This window comes from Anabrus simplex, chromosome 4 (genome assembly GCF_040414725.1).
Source record: "Anabrus simplex isolate iqAnaSimp1 chromosome 4, ASM4041472v1, whole genome shotgun sequence".
Taxonomy (NCBI): Eukaryota; Metazoa; Arthropoda; class Insecta; order Orthoptera; family Tettigoniidae; genus Anabrus; species Anabrus simplex.
Window position 1 is genome coordinate 217,720,571 of NC_090268.1, and position 19,449 is coordinate 217,740,019.

Sequence of the window (19,449 nt, forward strand, 5' to 3'; positions counted from 1 at the left end):
AGCAAAACTGTAGGTAGTGTGTCACTAACCACTTCCAAAATACCTTTTTACGAGAGCCCATTTTAATGCGGAGAATACTCTTTGGATGCATTCATAGACTGGCGTGCAACTTACCATAAAAGTGACTGGAGGTTTCAATTTACTCTCAAGTCGTTCGCCCCGCATACCAGAGTACAATATCAACGAAGAAATGACGGGAATATGCATATAGTGCGTGTACGGAGAGAACGTTTAAGGAAGGCTTCGGTCTTCTTGAATCTATATAGAGATCATTTAAAACGGAATTCGGGCGGAAATTCGGTTTTTAGTTTCTAAATTTAGAATTGCATTTCTTACAAGGATTTTGGTATCTTAGACGAGATTTGTTACTATCGCATCATCGTCGCAAGCTGAATGATTAATTCTCTGGAACACTTAGAGCATTATTTCAATGCAATGGGTTGTGCACGCTGGCCCCAGGTTCCCGTTGCTTCTTGCACTTTCAGGTCTCTCCACAGAGTTCTTCGCTGCGTTACTGTCACTCAAAATTGGATTTATCTAACCCTATTTTGTAAGCATTCTTTTCCTATCGTGCTTTTGCACTCTATATCATTTTCATGGCTTTCCATTATTTCTACAAAAAAACGCCTGTCTCAAAATAAACTCTCGGTACATATAGTACGTATTGAAGTACAGGAGAACCGGACACCAGTGGGATCCGAATCCACAACGTCGCATTTCGCGTCACCATTGAGCTATGGGAGCCTGGTTCATATCTGTTCTGTAGGAAAAGATCTAAGCTACTGACATCACACTATAACAAGTCGCCCGTTGTGAGCCAAGTTTAAGTTTATTTCGAATACAATGCCGTCGTGAAAATACTACATACAACCACCCCTCCTTTTCCCCATTAGCGAACCGTAAGTATCGAGGTCGTCCGTCTCTGTGGTGTAGTGGCCAGTGTGATTAGCTGCCACCCCCGGAGGCCCGGGCTAGATTCCCGGCTTTGCCACGAAATTTAAAATGTGTGCCCGCATACTTGTTTCATTCGAAAATTTAAGTATGACATTTTCAAATTGCATAAAGCACTAAATATCCTTTGCGTGAAAAAATGTCGTTTCGACGCTAGATCCGTAGTATTTGATAACAGTGAGCAAAGCAGCTGAACTATTTCCTGAAGGAATGCCACACTTTGTAATACTTGTTGGTTGAACACTCCAAATGCTTTCCCCACCGAGCTCTGCAGCACTAGCCCAATGGTAAATCGAATGAGCATATAAAGTTTGTTTTATGAAACTTCGTTATTTAAACTTTCTCATTTGGTTTACATAAGAAGTCAACGGACTTTCTCCTTTTTATTCACAGTTGGAACCCGATGATGATGATGATGATGAGAGCTTTGTTGTTACATAAATGGACTGTAGCATATGAAGATTCATCACAACCTAAAGATTTCAAGATACCAAAATGGTGTTTTGGAGGGTCCTCGTTAAAATTTGAAGTAAGAATAAATCTAAATGTACGGTTTCATAAATATTCAGATACCTCAAGAATACTTTCTATTCTTACTCTTAGAGTTCTTTAGTATTCTTCTTCTCAGAAATGACATGTTTTCAAAGCAGCATGTCTTACGAAGTGCTTACACAGTGCATCTTTAGGACTAGAGGAGTTCACTGAGTCTACCAAACAATTAACGCTCCTAGGGAAAACTTCCCTTGAATTTCTGGCCTTGAATCCAGCTGTATTTTTCTCTCAAGAATTCGATACCATTGGCTATTAAATTACTAAATAATTGCATAGAAAATCTAACATTCGTACATCCGAATGACATAGAATCCAAATGAGCAGAAGTCAACTTACACTCTCCTTCCATTCCAGTAAAATGAGAGGACTTTCCTCTCTTGACAGGGTGTGCTGACATTTCACTAGCAGTTGGTAAGTTTTCGCCATGCTGATCGACCTTTAGCCAGCCGTGAAGCTTCGATTAAAGACTTTCAAATAAGTGTCCTTATCCGATTGACCCATCCTGTGGAATCCCACACTTGAGGAGTCCCTCGTGGCACTACGATCATCTTCTACATGATTTCCTTCCTCCTCTCAAGCGTCCATAACTCGGCGGTAGACCCACATTTCCTGTCAGTTTACTTGGCGATCAGTGCATTTATTTACTAGCTTGAGTTCTGTATTCTTGGTGATGGTCCTTTCCCTCCATATTTTGTCCAGTTTGGCAGTCGTCACGCAGCCTCCGTTCTTCGAGACTGGAGTTCCCAGGTAGATGCATCTCCCCACCACCTCAAACCTAGCTGCCCTACTCACTTGCGGCAGGTTGTTGTCATCATTTTCGTCTTGATCTTGTTGATCTTTATCTCGTTGATCTCTCTGCTCGTTCTTATTAGTCGACCCATGAGTATCTCCATCTCTCTGTCACCTGTGTTTTGTTTCCCATTCTGAAACCACCTTCATCATGATGTGTAGCATATACAACAAAATGCATCCTTGCCTGACTTCTGACACGATCTTGAAGATGTTGGAGAACTTTAGCTCTGTTGTTAGTGTAGAGTGCCTTAATCAGACTACCATATTCTGAGGTATGTCCCACAAAGGGTCCCACTTGTTGAAGTCAAACGCCCTCCTGTAGTCAACAAAGCACAAGTATGTCGTGATTTCTCCACAATCTGTCGAACGTTCAAGAGCAGTTCCCTTGTGAACCCACTCTGCTTTTCAGCTATTTGTGGCAGAAGGCAGGCAGTGGCACTGTCCTATAGTTGTTACAGAGCTCCTTTCTTGTAAATAAGGTTGGATATCGACTCACTCCAATCATCTGGCCATTTTCCTGTATCACAAATTTTCTTGCAAAGACTACCCCTTCTGTACCCATGGCCTTTAGGATTTCAGCAGTGATTCCATCCACACCAGGAGATTTGTTTTTTCACAGGGGTCTGGTTGCATTCTCAACTTCCGATCTCAGTACTGAAGGTTCTTCGTTTTCCAATAGTCCATTATGGTTTCCAGGGTTCATCACCTTCTTGCTAGTTCTTAATCAATATGATTCTTGCAATTCTTGCTAGGTCTCCCTTGGACTGGGTTTCGCAGTAGCACTTACACGCCTCGAAGATGCTTTCAGGATCAGTTTTCTTGTCCCCATTTTGATCACACACGATTTGCTTTTTAATTCTGAATTTCCTCGCTGGGTATTTCTCTTTACAAAAAAGTTAACGAGATTCGTGATGCTCTGCATGTTTCTAATTATGGCAAAGGACTTTGATTTGTGCATTCGTGTCCCTTATGCATGCAGCTTTGATATTTCAGCTTCCTCGGCCTCTCCTCAGCGTCTTCATACCCCTTACCTTCTGTCCTCAGATCTCTCCTCTCCCCAAATAAGGTCAACGTGGAGTTCGTAATCCAGTGCTGCTTCTTAATCAGAGAATTTCTGACTTCTCTTTGTAGATTGTGTAGCAGATCAACGGCGTTCGTCACTTATATTGGTCATCTCCGCTCACTCCTTTGGTGTAGTAAAGCTTGAGTGAGCAGGTGGCTTTGAGTAACTTGTGGTCTGAACCGCAGTCAGCACCTGGTTTTTCTTTAACGTTATCCATCACCTTCTTGCTAGTTCTTGATCAATATGATTCTTGAAATTCTTGTTGGGGCAGCTCCAGTGGGTAGTCGAATTGGGTGGTGCTGAAACATCGTGTTTGTAATTAATAGGCTGTGATCTGTAGCAAACTCCTCTTTCATTTCTCACCCCTAGCGCAAACCGTCCAACGACACCTCGACTTTGGCACTAAAATCCCCGAAGACGTAGACTGGCTGCTTCCTTGGGATTCTATCGAGTTCTTCTCCTATCTGATTGTACAGTTCTTCAACCTCTTGGTCTGGTGCATTTGCATGGGCATGTAGGCCTGTAGAAGGTCTCAGGATTGGCTAGCAGATCAGTCTTATCAGCCTGTCGTTTATAGCTGAGTACGTTTTGCGATTAGCGCTGTCCTTGAATTTAGTGGGTTAGCCAAATATCCGTAAATCTGAATGTTATCGGTGGAAATATGTGAATATCGTGATATGTATAGAATTTCAAGACGCATGGCACCAAGAAGGTTTCACGGTTGGCTGGCTGAAAGGGATCTCCCAAGCAGTCATCGTCGGCTATAACTCGATCCGAGTTTGTATAACTTCTTCCTGCATAAATTGAGCAGTTCAACTCAGTTTACAGATGTGTTTGCGATGACTAGATCAATCTTGGCACAGAACATACCCTCATATAAATCACACCGAATGGATGCAGGAAGACGGGGTTGTAATTGACGGAGTTTTCTTGCTTGTCGCTTGGCCTCTTGATGTCTGCGGCGTTATCTTTCAAACGAGTTGACAGCGGTAGATGTAGTGTTCCGCCACAGTGAACGGTCCACAGCACATTCTTCCCATGTCTGTATATTATACCTAATAATAATAATAATGTTATTTGCTTTACGTCCCACTAACTACTCTTACGGTTTTCGAAGACGCCGAGGTACCGGAATTTTGTCCCGCAGGAGTTCTTTTACGTGCCAGTAAATCTACCGACACGAGGCTGACGTATTTGAGCACCTTCAAATACCACAGGACTGAGCCAGGATCGAACCTGCCAAGTTGGGGTCAGAAGGCCAGCGCCTCAACCGTCTGAGCCACTCAGCCCGGCTATATTTATACCAGTTATCTTCAAGCCTTGTTTCAGATGGTCCTTAAAACGCTTAAGAGGGCCTCCATAAGGTCTTTGGCGGGGAAGCCTAGTGTCACTCAGGCGGTGAACGCGGTCTAACCATCTCAATTGATGAGCGATGATTGTTGCCCCAGTGCTATTTAGCTGCGCTTTGTCAAGAACTGCAGTGTTGGTCACATGATATTCAAGATGTATCTCATTTTTTGTTGGTGAAAGCGCTCAAGATTTTTGAAATCACGGCGATGGAATACCCAAGTTTCACTAGCGTGGAAATGACAGAAATGAGTTTGGTATGCAGTTTTAGGTCGTTATTCATGAAGACTCTGTGCGTTAACTGTCCGAATGCTGCATGAGCAGTCACAAATCTTTCATCAACATCTTGTACACCCTTTAGACAAGATACTGCCAAGATATGAACAGTGATCAACCTGCTCCAGTGTTGTGTCTAAGATGGAGATCAGTTTTAAAACAGGTGTTAGAGCAGATGTGATGTCAACTGCAGTTCTGTCACCAATACTTTGATTATAGGAGCATGGAATGTTCGAACCCTACTTGATTTGAAAGACAATAACAGAAGAACAGCGCTTATCACCCATGGGCTTGGACGAATGAACATTGATATTGCTGCCTTAAGTGAATAAAACTGCCTAGCGAAGGTAAACTTATAGAGTTCAGTTCATGTTATACAATCTTCAGGAAGGGAAACGATGAAGGAGAACACCGCATTCATTGTGTTGTATTCGCTGGGAAGACCACATTGGTGAATGATTAGCAGCTAACTTCAACCTCCCGCCTTATCACTGCGAGTTAAACCCTACTGAGATGGTGTGAGCCCACGTGAAAAACTACATCCGGTATCAAAACGTATCATTCAGGAAAAATGATACACACATACATTATCATTATAGACTGTTATGCCTTTCAGCGTTCAGTCTGCAAGCCTCTGTGAGTTTACTAAACGTCGCCACAATCCTCGATTTGCAACTAGTGTTGTGGCCTCATTTAGTTCTATACCTCTTATCTTTAAACCGTTAGAAACTGAGTCTAACCATCGTCGTCTTGGTCTACCTCTACTTCTCTTACCCTCCATAACAGAGTCCATTATTCTCCTAGGTAACCTATCCTCCTCCATTCGCCTCACATGACCCCACCACCGAAGCCGGTTTATGTGTACCGCTTCATCCATAGAGTTCATTCCTAAATTCGCCTTTATCTCCTCATTCCGAGTACCCTCCTGCCATTGTTTCCACCTGTTTGTACCAGCAATCATCTGTTACTTCTAATGAATAAGATATCCTGAGTCCACCCATCTTTTGCTCCCGTAACGCAAAGTTGGTCTGAGAACAGACTGATGTAAAGATAGTTTCGTCTGGGAGCTGACTTCCTTCTTACAGAATACTGCTGATCGCAAAAGCAAGCTCACTGCATTAGCTTTACTATACCTTGATTCAATCTCACTTACTATATTACCATCCTGGGAGAACACACAACCTAAATACTTGAAATTATCGACCTGTTCTAGCTTTGTACCACCAATCTGACATTCAATTCCGTTTAATTCCTTACCTACTGACATCAGTTTAGTCTTCGAGAGGCTAATGATATGGGAAATTTAATAACCGTTGCTTGTAAGACAACTGGGTAAGTTACGTAAAAATAAAAGAGTTGTGTAAAGCAGATGAATTACAGGACGACAACGAAAGTAGAAATATCTGACCTTGCAGAGCAACGACAGTGATTAAGGTATGTTGTATCATCCTTCAAATATCCATAGAGAAGAAATGAAAGTCATATGGAAGACCAGAAAGGCGAATCATAAAAGCACTGCGTGATCCAACAGGGTCAATAGGCAAATAATAATACCGTATAGGTGTGACACCCTGCTACATAGTAAGGTCCGAACGCTGTACTTACTGGTCCTCCAGTACTGGTGGCGGCTTCACCTCCCAGCGGACGGGGTCGCTGGTGTTGGCCACGTCAATGATCCACAGCTTCACCTCGGGGTTCGTCGTGCCTGGCTGCAACAAACACACAACACTTTACTGTCACCAGTAAAATAGTATCTCTACAATCCGTCCTTGACGTATTACATTTTATGCAATTGAATTGATACAAAATGGAGGTATACCCTTGAAGACTAGACTTTTCACACTCATCCTCTTGATTTGGGAAACTCGAGAAGCACCTAACGACTCGAGTAATGCTACCATCATCTCTATCTTCAAGAAAGGGGATCGTAGTATATGTGGGAACTACCGTGGTATATCGCTTTTGTCAATTATTTCAAGAATTCTATTAAACCGGCCCCAAGTTATCTCAGAGAGAATTTTGCCTGAGTCTCAATGTGGTTTCCGAACCTCCAGATGCACAACAAATATGATCTACTGTGTTAGACAACGCCAAGTACAATGCAGATCGCAGCAGAAGCCTCTGAATTTAGCTTTTTATGATCTGGAAAAAGCCTTTGATTTAGTACTAAGATATGCTATGTGGAAATTTATTGAGTCATTTTGGATGTCCTGAACGTTATGTAGAATTGGTTCAAGCTCTTCATGATGGCACGTCTGGACAGGTTCTTCGTGGTAACTCAGTATCAGATTCTTTTCCAATCACTCATGGATTGACACAAGGCTGTGTGCTTGCTCCTACACTCTTTGCACTGGAATGAGTGAATTAGAGACTGGTAGAGTGAGAACACAGGAATGAGTGAATTACAGACTGGTACAGTGAGAGACACAGGGATGAGTGAATTACAGACTGGTACAGTGAGAGATACAGGAATGAGTGAATTACAGACTGGTACAGTGAGAACACAGGAATGAGTGAATTACAGACTGGTACAGTGAGAGACACAGGGATGAGTGAATTACAGACTGGTACAGTGAGAGATACAGGAATGAGTGAATTACAGACTGGTACAGTGAGAGATACAGGAATGAGTGAATTAAAGACTGGTAGAGTGAGAATACAGGAATGAGTGAATTAAAGACTGGTACAGTGGGAACACAGGAATGAGTGAATTACAGACTGGTAGAGTGAGAGACACAGGGATGAGTGAATTACAGACTGGTACAGTGAGAGATACAGGGATGAGTGAATTAAAGACTGGTAGAGTGAGAATACAGGAATGAGTGAATTAAAGACTGGTGGAGTGTGAGCACAGGAATGAGTGAATTAAAGACTGGTAGAGTGAGAGATACAGGAATGAGTGAATTACAGACTGGTAGAGTGAGAATACAGGAATGAGTGAATTAGAGACTGGTACAGTGAGAATACAGGAATGAGTGAATTAGAGACTGGTACAGTGAGAATACAGGAATGAGTGAATTACAGACTGGTACAGTGAGAATACAGGAATGAGTGAATTAAAGACTGGTAGAGTGAGAATACAGGAATGAGTGAATTAAAGACTGGTACAGTGAGAATACAGGAATGAGTGAATTAAAGACTGGTAGAGTGAGAATACAGGAATGAGTGAATTAAAGACTGGTACAGTGAGAATACAGGAATGAGTGAATTAAAGACTGGTACAGTGAGAGATACAGGAATGAGTGAATTAAAGACTGGTAGAGTGAGAATACAGGAATGAGTGAATTAAAGACTGGTACAGTGAGAGATACAGGAATGAGTGAATTAAAGACTGGTAGAGTGAGAATACAGGAATGAGTGAATTAAAGACTGGTGGAGTGTGAGCACAGGAATGAGTGAATTAAAGACTGGTAGAGTGAGAATACAGGAATGAGTGAATTAAAGACTGGTACAGTGAGAATACAGGAATGAGTGAATTAGAGACTGGTACAGTGAGAATACAGGAATGAGTGAATTACAGACTGGTACAGTGAGAATACAGGAATGAGTGAATTAAAGACTGGTAGAGTGAGAATACAGGAATGAGTGAATTAAAGACTGGTACAGTGAGAATACAGGAATGAGTGAATTAGAGACTGGTACAGTGAGAATACAGGAATGAGTGAATTAAAGACTGGTAGAGTGAGAATACAGGAATGAGTGAATTAGAGACTGGTAGAGTGAGAATACAGGAATGAGTGAATTAAAGACTGGTACAGTGAGAATACAGGAATGAGTGAATTAAAGACTGGTAGAGTGAGAATACAGGAATGAGTGAATTAAAGACTGGTACAGTGAGAGATACAGGAATGAGTGAATTAAAGACTGGTAGAGTGAGAATACAGGAATGAGTGAATTAAAGACTGGTGGAGTGTGAGCACAGGAATGAGTGAATTAAAGACTGGTAGAGTGAGAATACAGGAATGAGTGAATTACAGACTGGTACAGTGAGAATACAGGAATGAGTGAATTAAAGACTGGTAGAGTGAGAATACAGGAATGAGTGAATTAAAGACTGGTACAGTGAGAATACAGGAATGAGTGAATTAAAGACTGGTACAGTGAGAGATACAGGAATGAGTGAATTAAAGACTGGTAGAGTGAGAATACAGGAATGAGTGAATTAAAGACTGGTGGAGTGTGAGCACAGGAATGAGTGAATTAAAGACTGGTAGAGTGAGAATACAGGAATGAGTGAATTACAGACTGGTACAGTGAGAATACAGGAATGAGTGAATTAAAGACTGGTAGAGTGAGAATACAGGAATGAGTGAATTAAAGACTGGTAGAGTGAGAATACAGGAATGAGTGAATTAAAGACTGGTACAGTGAGAGATACAGGAATGAGTGAATTAAAGACTGGTAGAGTGAGAATACAGGAATGAGTGAATTAAAGACTGGTGGAGTGTGAGCACAGGAATGAGTGAATTAAAGACTGGTAGAGTGAGAATACAGGAATGAGTGAATTACAGACTGGTACAGTGAGAATACAGGAATGAGTGAATTAAAGACTGGTAGAGTGAGAATACAGGAATGAGTGAATTAAAGACTGGTACAGTGAGAATACAGGAATGAGTGAATTAAAGACTGGTACAGTGAGAATACAGGAATGAGTGAATTAAAGACTGGTAGAGTGAGAATACAGGAATGAGTGAATTAAAGACTGGTACAGTGAGAGATACAGGAATGAGTGAATTAAAGACTGGTAGAGTGAGAATACAGGAATGAGTGAATTAAAGACTGGTACAGTGAGAATACAGGAATGAGTGAATTAAAGACTGGTACAGTGAGAGATACAGGAATGAGTGAATTAAAGACTGGTGGAGTGTGAGCACAGGAATGAGTGAATTAAAGACTGGTACAGTGAGAGATACAGGAATGAGTGAATTAAAGACTGGTACAGTGGGAACACAGGAATGAGTGAATTAAAGACTGGTACAGTGAGAATACAGGAATGAGTGAATTACAGACTGGTAGAGTGAGAATACAGGAATGAGTGAATTAAAGACTGGTACAGTGAGAATACAGGAATGAGGGAATTAATGGGTGATTAATTGAGCGAAGCTATAATTTGTTTTTGTGTAGCTGAAATTAACCGTCTGACATATTATTTTATTGTCATAAATATTAATGAGTTCTTTTTTACTTTCCTTTATTTATATAAAGTTGCATGATTTGTACTTCAGCTGCTTTTTGTGAGGAAATTAACTCCCCACCCTCCAGCCCCCGCCACAAAACGAGATTTTCCAATTATGTGGCAGTGCTAGAAATTAGTTACCGTACGTTTTACGTGTTCTTGCTCGCTTTCAATGATGACGTCCTGGTAGTGTAGCTGCTTGGTGGAAGCATGACTGGCTCCTTCACGTCATGTGATATTCACAGACGACGCAGGCCTCACCACCGTCACGTACAGAGTTCTGCAAGCTTCGGTGGCATCCTCATATCAGGCAATTTCAGCCTCATCACACCACCAGTGGTAGGATCTTTGAAAGTCTATTTAAGAACTGCTCGCTTTCTGCTAGCTCTTTTTGCCATGAACAGTAATGTCTCTAGTGCACTCAGCTTCGACTAGAAAACGTTTTGCCATACCAACACACATTCTCGACACACTGATAAGCGATATTCAGTGAGGAACACGGCTAGTGGTTAAGGCGTCAGACACCGTAGTTAGCCGGATCGAGTCCCGTTGCTGGAAAGCCGGCAAGGTAGGAAAGGTGGCAGTATACAATTTATAATCACTACATTGAGTTCCAAAAGCCTGGATTCAATAGTCTTCATATGGGGAGAGGTGGTGCTTCCGTCCGACGGAGGCGTTAAGCATTGTGTCTATATCTCCCTACCACATGAACTTGGCACTAAAAGCCACACGCTAAAGCGAACGCGCGTTATCACGATGACCACGATTCCCATAGCTGAGTCCTCGCTTTGATCTGTCCTTTGGTCAACTGACCCTGTTGCAAGGCCTCGGGAGTCTTCATTTTTCCCTTTCTTTTGCCGGTTAAGCTATGGATTTATTTTTCCTTCCGATTAGAATTAATAGAATTAATTAATAATTAGTTAGAATTAATAGAATTAATAGAACCCAGTTGAACTTCCTCTTGTACGCCTCACTATGGTATCATCCTTGTTCTTGGCGCTTTCCTTATAATCACTTAAACGTTTGTTGATGACCAAACCTGACCTGAAAGACAAACATATCTTAGTGTTTTTAATAATTAACAATAAATTAGTAACCATTTTGACGAAACGGAACGATGTCGACCAGGTGTTCTGATTGCAGACGGACGCACGATGTCACGATAAGACAGCAACCATCAATTGACGACTACTCACATCGGCTGCAGTGTCCATTGTGTCATAATCTTATGACTTGTTACGCAGAACGATGGAAAAGTTGCGCATTAACTCCTATAACAATTATTATAATTACTGTGGAGAACGCGAATTATATCTTATATCTATATCCTTCGACTACGCTGGATTTCATCATAATCTATAGATGCAAATTCCTCTGTTCTTGAGAGATGATCTTCGACTAGGTTCATTTTTCCTTAAATATGACGTAAATCAGTTGTCAACAGTCGATAGGCGACATCAATCGCCTGTTCTTTCAACGCGAGAAACAACGCATTCTTACAGCAGTTAATGATGTAGCATATATCATTCCCAACAAGTGTCTCTTGCCTAATATCTAACCCTGCACAAATACAGTAATTGGTGAAATAATAATGGGCTTCCTTGATTCCTATTGACCTGAGTTTATAACATTCAAGTGCGAAACCTTAATGGGACGTATGAATTGCAAACATTCGTTGAACGAATACAACACTCCAATCAAATAATGTATTAGAATTCACTACTATAATATGGAACAATGCACACTTCAAGTAATAAGCGATAAAATCATACAACCTGTCAAATAAGAGAGTATAAATAACAGTTGAAGAGAGAAACGTGGTATAGAGACTGGTTAACGTGTTAAGCAAAGTCCAATAACACACATCAAAGAAGAAGACGAAGATGAAGAAGAAGAAGAAGAAGAAGCGATCACCACCATGACCACCGCAGAAACAAGATTCTTGGAGTAGACTAATTATTATTTCATCATTTTAGACCCATATTTCACCTAAACAGCAAAAAATGTATGACCGGCTATACACAGCTTTCGTACTTTGCTGATACAAGAGTTTGTGGAATTCCCATACATGCTTTCCGATTAACAAAGTACACGGAAAATTGTCCCCTGTTCAGTCTCTGAGAGTCAAGTCTCTCTAGTCTTGTGAGCCGGTTCGAGTCCCACTGGAGGAAAACATTTTCAGCATCAGAATGTTGGCCGGAAGGTAAGAGAGGTGGTGATATGCAATTTCTAATCTCCGGAGGCCACAAGTCCCTTACTATTAAGAAATTCACAGCAGCAAGCTTAAAACCTACATATCCCCAAATATACAAAAACTAGGCTCTTGCTTGTTGTTTAAAGGGGCCTAACATCGGAGGTCATCGGCCCCTAATGGTACGAAATGAAATAACAAAAAATTCAGATTCATCCACTGACCAAAATGAAATAAAAAATATCATGAAGAATGAATGGATGGACATGAACCCTACACAAAACAAACAAACAAACAAACAAACAAACAAACAAACAAACAAACAAACACAGTAGATCAGACACAAAAAAGATCGTGAATAATAGTATTACTGACCAAGGGACCACTTATAAAGCACAATGATGCTTGATGTCAATAGGGGTGCAAAATCCACGACTAAGGCCCCACAGAATGGTACATGTCGCGAGTAAAGTACAACCATGGTATTTGTCATTTTGGGGTACTAATCAAAAGTAGCGAAGACTCACGGTGTTCCACACATGATGGTACTACTCACAAGTATTGCACTTCGTACAGGTAACGCAGACCTATGGTGTTTCGCACACAATGGCGTCACTTACAGCCAACGCAAATCGATGAGTTTCCTCACCTAGGTGTACTAGTCACGGGTGCCGGTCCCAAGGGCCCCGTGGTGTTCCTCACATAGTGAGTACTAATCACAGGCAACGCTGACCCACGGTGTTGCTCATATAGTGGTACAACTCACAGGCTACGCCCAGACCCGTGATGTTGCCCACATGGGTACAACGCACGGGTACTGGAATCCACCAGGCCAGGCTTTTTACTGCAAGTAATCACAACCCTATTTCGTACCAAGTTAGTGATACTACTCGCAAGTACATGCAACCCATGGTGTTCCCCGCATGATGGTACGAATCAAGAGTAGTTTCATGGTTCTAATTCAATCATACCTTGGTCGCCCCTTGTAGTCGCCTCTTACGACAGGCAGGGGATACCGCGGGTGTATTCTACATGTGCGTTCCCCACCCGCAGGGGGTAGTGTGCTTGGTCCGCGAGAGGTATTTTATTTCCCTCAAGTCCGCCGGCAAGCCGGTTAGGACCCCCCTATCCGCCACCTGGGACGCGCCACGTGGGAGTATCACCTCTCCCCCTGCTACGCCTGCGCAGCAGGTTCGTGGAAAATTAGGCCCATCAAATTCAATACTTTCGTGATAATTCTCTTACAAATCCCTCAGAACATTTCATACTGGCTTATGGCTGTAGTTTTACATCTAGTGTCATTATCTTTCTTCCTTTATTTCTTAGTCCGTTTACCTTTTCTCGTCCAGCCGGTCTCGCCTGCTATGCCGAATAGGGGCCTTGCGGGGGAATGGAAAGATTGGTGATGCTGATGATGATGCTTGTTGTTTTAAGGGGCCTAACATCGAAGGTCATCGGCCCCTGACAAGATTTGAAGGGATAGACAAGAAAGAGGGAAGGAAGCGGCCGTGGCCTTAAGTCAGGTACCATCCCGGCATTTGCCTGGAGGAGAAGTGGGAAACCACGGAAAACCACTTCGAGGACGGCAGAGGTGGAAATCGAACCCACCTCTACTCAATTGACCTCCCGAGGCTGAATAGACCCCGTTCTGGCCCATATACCACTTTTCAAGATTTGTGGCAGAGCCGGGAGTTCAACCTGGGCTTCCGGGGTTGGCGGTTAACCACAGTAACCACTACACCACAGAGGCGGACTAGAGCTAGAAAGATTTCCCCCCTACTACACAAAGATTATGCAATAACACAGCAAGCACGATAATTTATAATAAAATAAGTGCACTAGTATCCTAACTACAAAACCTGCAGTATGCTGCTAGCTCACTCACCCCTTCCAGGAAATACAGTGTCTGCACACTTGCGTCACCCGGCACGAGCTACACCATTTTGATATCAAAACTTAAATTGCCGAGAAAATTCTTCTTCTTCTTCTTCTACAGTTTTTTCCGCATCTATGCAGTCGCGGGTGCGAACTGTGTCGCTCATGTAGATTTGGCGCTATTTTAGGCCGGATGCCCTTCATGACGCCAACCCTATATGGAGGGATGTAATCACTATTGTGTGTTTCTCTGGTGGTTGGTAGTGTAGTGTGTTGTATGAATCTGAAGAGAAAAGTGTTGGGACAAAGACCCAGTCCCCGGGACAGAAGAATTAATCAGACGCGATTAAAATCCACGACCCGGCCGCGAATCGAACCCGCGACGCTCTGAACCGAAGGCCTCAACGCTGACCATTTAGCCAATGAGTCGGTCTTCCCAAGAAAACACAGAACTTAATTTAATCGATTGTGAATACTGAAGTGGTGTCTGACAGCTTGGATCCTAGCAAGCAGGTCTTCATCCGTTTCTGCGGGGGTTTCATACACCAACGACAGAAACCTGCGATCTTTGCTTGAGTGCGGCAGAACTTCATGCGCCGTTGCAATACATTAATTGAGACTGGCGATCGTCACTTTAAACAATTACTATGAGCTACGTTGTTGTTATGTGGTGTACGCTGTGTATGTCATTAACACAATAAATATGCATTTCCGACCATTGGTTCCCTATCTCAATGATCGGTTGTGTGGACCCACTATCACCTGTTTCAATTTGACCCAAAACGTTTGATACACCCTGTATAATTCACTGCATGTGGATACAAACGCTGTGGGTTCATTTGTTTCTGAGAAAAATGTACATGCGTCATTATTTTTGAGCGACGTTGCATGTAGTACCGGTGCGTTCTAGCACGAGATGTCTGGAGAGAAAGATGCCAAATACTGAATATAAACTACAGCAAAATATTCTGCTTTCACTTAGAAGCCAAAGCATTGTATGGAGCAGAAATATGAGGCATTGCCCAAGAAGGTAATACGGAACTAGAGGTAATAGATAGTGAGTTCTGCAAAATAATAATGGGGCTACCACAATGTACAGCTACCAGTGGAATTAGAAGTCTATGTGAAGATATAACATTAAAGAAGGGAAACGGGAGGATGATGATGATGCTTGTTGTTTTAAGGGGCCTAACAGCGAAGGTCATCGGCCCCTAATGGTACGAAATGAAAGAACAAAAATTACAAAGGCATCCACTGACCAAAATAAAAATAAAAAATGTCATGAAGAATGAATGGATGGACAGGAACCCAACAAAACACAAAACAAACAAAAACAAAAACCAGTGGATCGGATTCAATAGAGAACGAAAATAACAGTATTACCGACCAAGGTACCACTTATAAAGCACAATGATGCTTGGTGTCAAAAGGGGGTGCAAAATCCACGTCTAAGGCCCCACAGAATGGTACATGGCGCGAGTAAAATAGAACCATGGTATGTGTCATGTTGGGGTATTAATCAGAAGTAGCGAAGACTCACGGTGTTCCACAAAATATGGTACTACTCACAAGTATTGTACTTCGTACAGGTAACGCAGACCTATGGTGTTTCGCACACAATGGCGCCACTTACAGCCAACGCAAACCGATGAGTTTCCGCACCTAGGGTACTAGTCACGGGTGCCGGTCCCAAGGGCCCCGTGGTGTTCCGCACATAGTGAGTACTAATCACAGGCAACGCAGACCCACGGTGTCGCTCATACAGTGGTACAACTCACAGGCTACGCCCAGACCCGCGGTGTTGCCCACATGGGTACAACGCACGGGTACTGGAATCCACCAGGCCAGGCTTTTTACTGCAACGAATCACAAACATATTTCGTACCATATTAGTGATACTACTCGCAAGTACATGCAACCCATGGTGTTCCCCGCATGATGGTACGAATCAAAAGTAGTTGCATGGTTCTAATTCATTCATCCCTTGGTCGCCCCTTTTAGTCGCCTCGCACGACAGGCAGGGGATACCGTGGGTGTATTATTCGTCAGCCTCCCCCATCCACAGGGGGTGTGTGTTTGGTCCGCGAGAGGTATTTTATTTCCCTCAAGTCCACCGGCAAGCCGGTTAGGACCCCCCTATCCGCCACCTGGGACGCGCCACGTGGGAGTATCACCTCTCCCCCTGCTACGCCTGCGTAGCAGGTTCGTGGGGAAACGGGAGGGAAATACGAAATTTGGCATACCAACATCAGATGAAACATCTACACGATAATAATAATAATAATAATAATAATAATAATAATAATAATAATAATAATAATAATAATAATAATAATAATAATAATAATAATCGTATGGCCTCAGCTACCGTGTGCAGACATTTCAATTTGACGCCATCTGGTTGTCTGCTCGTCAATTTCGACGTTCCGTTTTACTCTAGGCCCCCACTAGGTGGCAGACCGAGTAAACCGAAACTCTCCTGGGCGTCTATGGCTGAGATTTAATGAATTTTTTCGGGTAAACACCAAATATCTACACGATGAGTACTGGGTCACCATGGTGAAAAGGATGTTGGATAGAATATGAATGGGAGGCGTTTGGGATAAAGAGATACAGAACGAAGACAAGAAATTGAGTAAGAAAGTAACTATTAGAGTGAAAGACATTGAGAAGCGACTTACGAAGAGCGAAATAAGAGGTATATTGTGGTGGATAATGGGTATCTATAAGATTAAAAATCTAAGAAAAATTAAGAAAACTTGTGTGTGTTATGTGGAGAATTAATGTAGGAGGCACACTTGTTGAGACTATGTAGGGAAACAATCAATTCGGATCAAGTACCTGGGTAGTGACTGTCAAGCAAAAATTAGAAAGAGAGAATATTTTTGTATAATTGTTAAACAAAGAATGGATCGCTCCGGGTAGGACAGCGAAATTTTTCGAGATACTGAAAGTAATGTGGCAAAAGAGAACCAAAGAAATCAAGTACAAAGTTAACTTTTAGTATTATGATTGTACTGTTGATAACATTATTGTTTTCATTAAGGTAAATATGTGCTAATTGCATGTGAAATTGCTTGGGTTACAATCGATTAAATGTTCCTTCCTCGGCTGCTGGATTTCTGTAGCTGTACGTTGAGAACATTTATTCATTGATCTATCTATTAATTTATTCATTCATTCAATTGACTTACTCATCCAATAATAAACGCTCTCTCCTCAGCTGGTGGTTATCCGTGACGGGAAGAGAGACCTCTGTTCATGCATGCATGAATGCATTTCATTCATTAACTCCTGCATTCACGCATTCAGTCATGCATTCATGCACATGGAATTTTTTCACCTTATCGGCTGAAGTTTCGTGGATATAGGTTGAGAGCATTCAACTCATCCAATCATCCCATTACTTATTCATTCATTCATTCATTCATTGTCCCGTATGGAATGTTCTCAGCTTATCTGCCGGAGTGTTGTGGATGTAGGTTGAGAGCATTCACTTCATTCAATCATTCATCTACTCAGTTGGTGGCTATCCGTGACTGGGAGAGAGAGAGCTCTTTACATGCATGCATGAATAAAGGTCATTCGTTAACCATTCATTCATTCTCTCATTCATAAATCATTCATTCATTGGCATGCATTCATTAACATGGAATGTTCTCACCATATGTGCTGAGATCCGTAGATGTACGCGGAGAGCCTTCAACTCATGATATAATTCATTCATTCATTCATTCATTCATTCATTCATTCATAAATTGTAATGCATTCAGTCATGCAGTATAAACCAATCAGTTAAATCACCCATTTGGTCATTCATTCCTTCACTTATAATGTCTATTGTAAGCTAAGGATAGCATTGTTCAGACTAGTGGCATAAATAAATACTTGCACTAACGAGAATAGGGGTAAGATACACGTCATTCTGGACTAAACAAGAACGTTAACGTCTAGGTCAGAAATAAAAATCTTAGAAACTACAATGTAGAGATCGGGTGTAATTAGCGAGTAGGCGTGATTGTAAGGTAGTAATAGGTAAATTAATTGTAACAAATTATGCATGTATCAAATAACTTGGATTGAAATAAATTATAACTCTCTCCCCATTTCCTGGCGAACTGGGATTAGGGGATGGGAGTATTCTATTCTAATCTAGTACTGGTACGTGCCACCCCTCAGGGAGGGGAACAGTCCTTCCCAACACGATGACGTTTTATCGCCGGGGTGCAATTCACATTTTATTGATTGGAACGGGCATAAAAATTCGTTTTGTTTCAGCGCTCGTTATATGCCTTTGTGGAGTCCGATCACACAAATTGTAATCCAGTAGCAGACTCCCGTCTTCTCCTAACAAGACGGAGAGGGTCTGGTCGTAGCACACTAGACAAAACCTGATCAAAACTATAATAATAATAATAATAATAATAATAATAATAATAATAATAATAATAATAATAATAATAATAATAATAATAAACGCCTCTGTGCTTAGTGTGATTAGCTGCCACCCTAGAAGCCCGAGTTCGATTTCCGGCTCTTCCACGAAATTTGGAAAGTGGTACGAGGACTGGAACAGGGTCCACTCAAACTTGGGAGGTCAACAGAGTAGAGGGAATTAGATTCCCACCTCAGCCATCCTCGAAATGGTTTTCTGTGGATTTCCACTTCTCTGCCAGGTAAACGCCGGGATGGTACCTAACTTAAGGTCACGGCCGCTTCCTCCCTCTTCCCTGCCTATCCCTTCCGATCTTCCCATCCTTCCACAAGGCCCCTGTTCAGCATAGAAGGTGGGATCGTCTACGCGAAGTACGAGTCTTCCTTCCCAGTTATATCCCTCCGACCCAAAGTCTCACGCTCCAGGACACTGCCCTTGAGGCGGTAGAGGTGGGATCCCTCGCTGAGTCCGAGGGAAAATCCAACCCTCGAGGGTAAATGCATAAGGAAAGAAAGAAAGAAAGAAAGAAAAAGAAAGAAGGACTAGATTTCTATTTTTTCAGTTAACCTGTTGTTATAAGGAAAGGCTTAAGTGGAATTTATAACATTGTAGTGTAGTTTAATTTATTAAATTGTATCTTGCTGGCGTTTTCTGTTTCCGTTTACTAGTATTATAATAATAATATTACAAAAATAATAATCATAATGTCTATACCGAGTGGTTTACAAGTCCCTTGCGATTTAGTTTTATTCATCCCACCGTTTTCACTACAGTTCTGAAATACATCGGCC

General features: G+C 42.0%; 1 protein-coding gene across 1 annotated transcript in view; it reads right to left on the reverse strand.

Annotated features, from left to right (window-relative positions):
* Positions 1-19,449, reverse strand: part of LOC136872592 (inactive dipeptidyl peptidase 10) — a 782,685-nt gene that overhangs the window by 63,757 nt on the left and 699,479 nt on the right. Inside the window, exon 8 of the mRNA XM_067146389.2 lies at positions 6,587-6,690. Within this exon, the coding sequence (XP_067002490.1) occupies positions 6,587-6,690 (104 nt within the window). The remainder of the gene's footprint in view (positions 1-6,586; positions 6,691-19,449) is intronic.